Here is a 3,037-nt window from a genome sequence, read left to right on the forward strand (position 1 = left end):
AAGCCATTTGTCTGAAGACAGAAGGGTTAAAAGATTCTGTAGTGTGGGGCTGGGAAGATTGGGAAAGGGATAACAATCTCTGCTGACAGCAAACCAGTTTGGCAGCCTTCACCCTACAAAGACTTTCTTTTTCCCAATTTAACTTCTTAAAGCTATTCACATTCACAGTCACTTTGGTCTGCACAGCATTCTCTACTTTCCCAATTTATATCCTTGCAGTTGAGGGGAAACGCATCATTTAGCAACAAATTCCAACTTCAGAATTAAGCAGAAATGCTGTCTGCTAATCTCAGCCAGGGATGACTGGTGAAAGAATGTGAGAGTGCTAGGTGGGGCCAATCCAAAGAGCATTTTTAGGGAAGCAGCAAAGGGTCACATGATACTGCCTGTATGCTCTTTTTCCTCTTTTCACAAGAGGATCACTCAAGAGTGATCCTTAGTCATGTTTGAAGAGGAAACCTATTTATTCTGAAGAAACATCAGCAATGTAAGAGGTAAATGATATTAAACAAACTATTCAGTAGGAAACACTATGTAACATGTATTCAACATTTCCTAAAAATAGCTTTAGCTTTAAAGGGAACGTGATTTACAGTAGAGGGTTAGACCTTTGGTCTTCCAAACTCTGACTTCATTTACTGCTTACAGTTACTGTAAGAGCCATAGATCTGTGCTGACAGAGTACATTTCTGTGAAAGACTCTGTGCCTTCTTTGAAATGATTTGGTTCAGCTCGTTTTCTAAGTCTGCTTTTCATGGATTTCAGGAAATGCTAGGGGGAGGGGAGAATCGCTTTATAATAATGCAGGTGGTAGTGATTCAGTTACAGCTCTGTGGGACACTGATTATGCATTTTATAAGCAGATAGGAAATTGGTGATGGCATCCCCAAGTTTCTACAGATGCTAATGTATTTTAACTTTCTCTGAATGCAGCTTACCATTAGAAATTACAGCTGCAAACCTATAGGCTTATGCTGTCTGGATCCTGTCATGGAGTTAAGTCATAGATTCTTTTAAAATATCAAGTCTATGCTCTGTAGATCACCAGGAATTTAAGACAAGCAGCACCATTTTATGGTCTGCACCTTTGCAATTTTGTGCATGCTGAGCTAAAGAGAGAAGTAAGCTACTCTTTCCCCAAATCATCATAATGATACAGTGTTCACAGCCTTTTAGTGTATGAATGGCTATTCTGGGACGTTTCATTTTTTCCTACCAATGCTCACGTTGTTTGGTTATTTCAGACAATACTCTCTTCTTTGCATAGAGCCTCATAGCTTTTAAGGGATAAGGCAAGCTAGGATAGGTGCATCTAGTTCAGCCAAGGGTTTGATTCACTCTTTCAAAAAGTATGCACCACTGTAGTCTTAATACAGCTCCTGCTCTCATGGATTTAGGAAAGAGCTATATTCCTCAAAAATTCATCCTGAGTACACTTTCTACTTGCTTGCCATCTTTCCCTTCCAAGCTTTTTGGGGCAGGAGTCCTGTTTGCTGGAGTAGCACTAAACCAGGCTAGTTTGGTAGGGCAAAGAACAAGACCACATGGAGACCTGCCTGCAACTGCACACTACAGTAGCAGTTGAAGTTTGTCAGCAGCAAAAACTACTTTTTTAAAAACTTCCACAATAAAGTTTATTATTTTAATAGCATTAAAAATATTATAAAATAATAAAATATTCTGCTTGGCAGAAAAATTACACCGGGGTTTTAAAACCCCAGGTTTGTGCAAACAGTTTTTGTAAACATAAGTAGTCAAGTGTTCAGGTTCCATCCCAAAATACAGTAAATTGCTACAAAAATAAGTTTGCTCACTGTCAAACATGTTTAAAAACCCAGAAAGATGGATTTCTTTACACATCTCTCACACATTCCTATTCACTTAATGCTGTACTTATATCTGAAATGGAAAGGATTTCAGATAGTCCTTTAGAACAGGATTGAGGGGGATCTGGTTTAAGTTCTCTCTTCCAAAAGCCTTCACAATGCTCTTCCGGCAGAGCTCCTGCAGGGGCTGCACACGGACTTTGCGCAGGGGGGTAACCAGTACCTTCCTCGGGGAGCTTAGGTAATGTTCCAGCAGCTTAAAAAGACAGTCAAAAGTCTCTTTGCTGCCATCCAGGCTGAAACGTCCAGTCTGAAAATTTATCCGGATGCTGATGGGCCCAGTCGCAGTCTTAACACTGATGGCAAAGAAGCAATTCTTTTGTGTGCTGTCCCTGATAAGGAAGGTGCCCTCAGGCTCAGACTTCAGCTTCTCATGGGCAGCATTGACAGTCAGAGGTCCCCAGTAGAAGCCACAGGCATCCAGCAGGCTGCTTGCTCGAGTGATGCTACTAAAATCCGATTGTGAGCGAAAGGTTCGGAAATGTGTGTTGCTCTGTGCCTGCACAGTGCTGGGCCGGCCTGGGCCATGGTAGCCCCGAGCCTGTGAACGATCTGGTACTGGAGGGTCAAGTAGACATCTCGGGTCTGCTGCAACTGCATTATCTGCTGACACTTTGCTGTGTGCTACCATCCTACAGCCTAGACCAGCGGATGCGGTCTTCCATAGCGTCAGTGGCTACGGCAGGGCAGCTTTCCAGCAGCTATTCTGAAATGCCAAAGAAAGACACAATGTGAGATCCCTAGAGAAAAGTGACTGCAATCTCTGAATGACCAAGTCTTCCATTCACAGGCCTCCTGCCCATTATAAAATAAAATATTCATTTGCCAATTTATACTGGAGAAACAACTGCTTGCTTTCTGACAAGATTAGCAGTCTATCACTATGGCAAAGTCCAAAGCTCCAAAAATACTCAGCAAGGATTATTAACAGCCACAGAGGATAATGCAGTTTCCCTGCTATGAGCCCATAGAACTTTATCAAGACCTAGAGCAAGTCAAATGACAGGAGACTCTCCACAGGATGTATCTTGTGTACAGTCCATCAGATTCTCAAGTTTTTTTAGAGAGCAAAGCAGCAAGGTTTTACAGCTCAGTTACAAATTTCTCTGTACTGCCCTCTCTGTTCCCCAATACCAACTGAGATGTCAGAA

General features: G+C 42.0%; 1 protein-coding gene across 1 annotated transcript; it reads right to left on the reverse strand.

Moving 5' to 3' along the window:
* Nucleotides 1-1,893: 1,893 nt before the first annotated feature.
* SOCS1 (suppressor of cytokine signaling 1) lies at nucleotides 1,894-2,517 on the reverse strand. Its single transcript, XM_054391328.1, has one exon. The coding sequence runs from the start codon at nucleotides 2,515-2,517 to the stop codon at nucleotides 1,894-1,896; it is 624 nt and encodes a 207-aa protein (XP_054247303.1).
* Between the last annotated feature and the right edge of the window lie 520 nt (nucleotides 2,518-3,037).

Source organism: Indicator indicator, chromosome 22 (assembly GCF_027791375.1).
Source record: "Indicator indicator isolate 239-I01 chromosome 22, UM_Iind_1.1, whole genome shotgun sequence".
NCBI classification, from domain to species: domain Eukaryota; kingdom Metazoa; phylum Chordata; class Aves; order Piciformes; family Indicatoridae; genus Indicator; species Indicator indicator.

Bases quoted from the DNA above. Each gene is read 5' to 3' on its own strand.
- SOCS1 (XM_054391328.1), bottom strand. From the start codon at position 2,517: ATGGTAGCACACAGCAAAGTGTCAGCAGATAATGCAGTTGCAGCAGAC.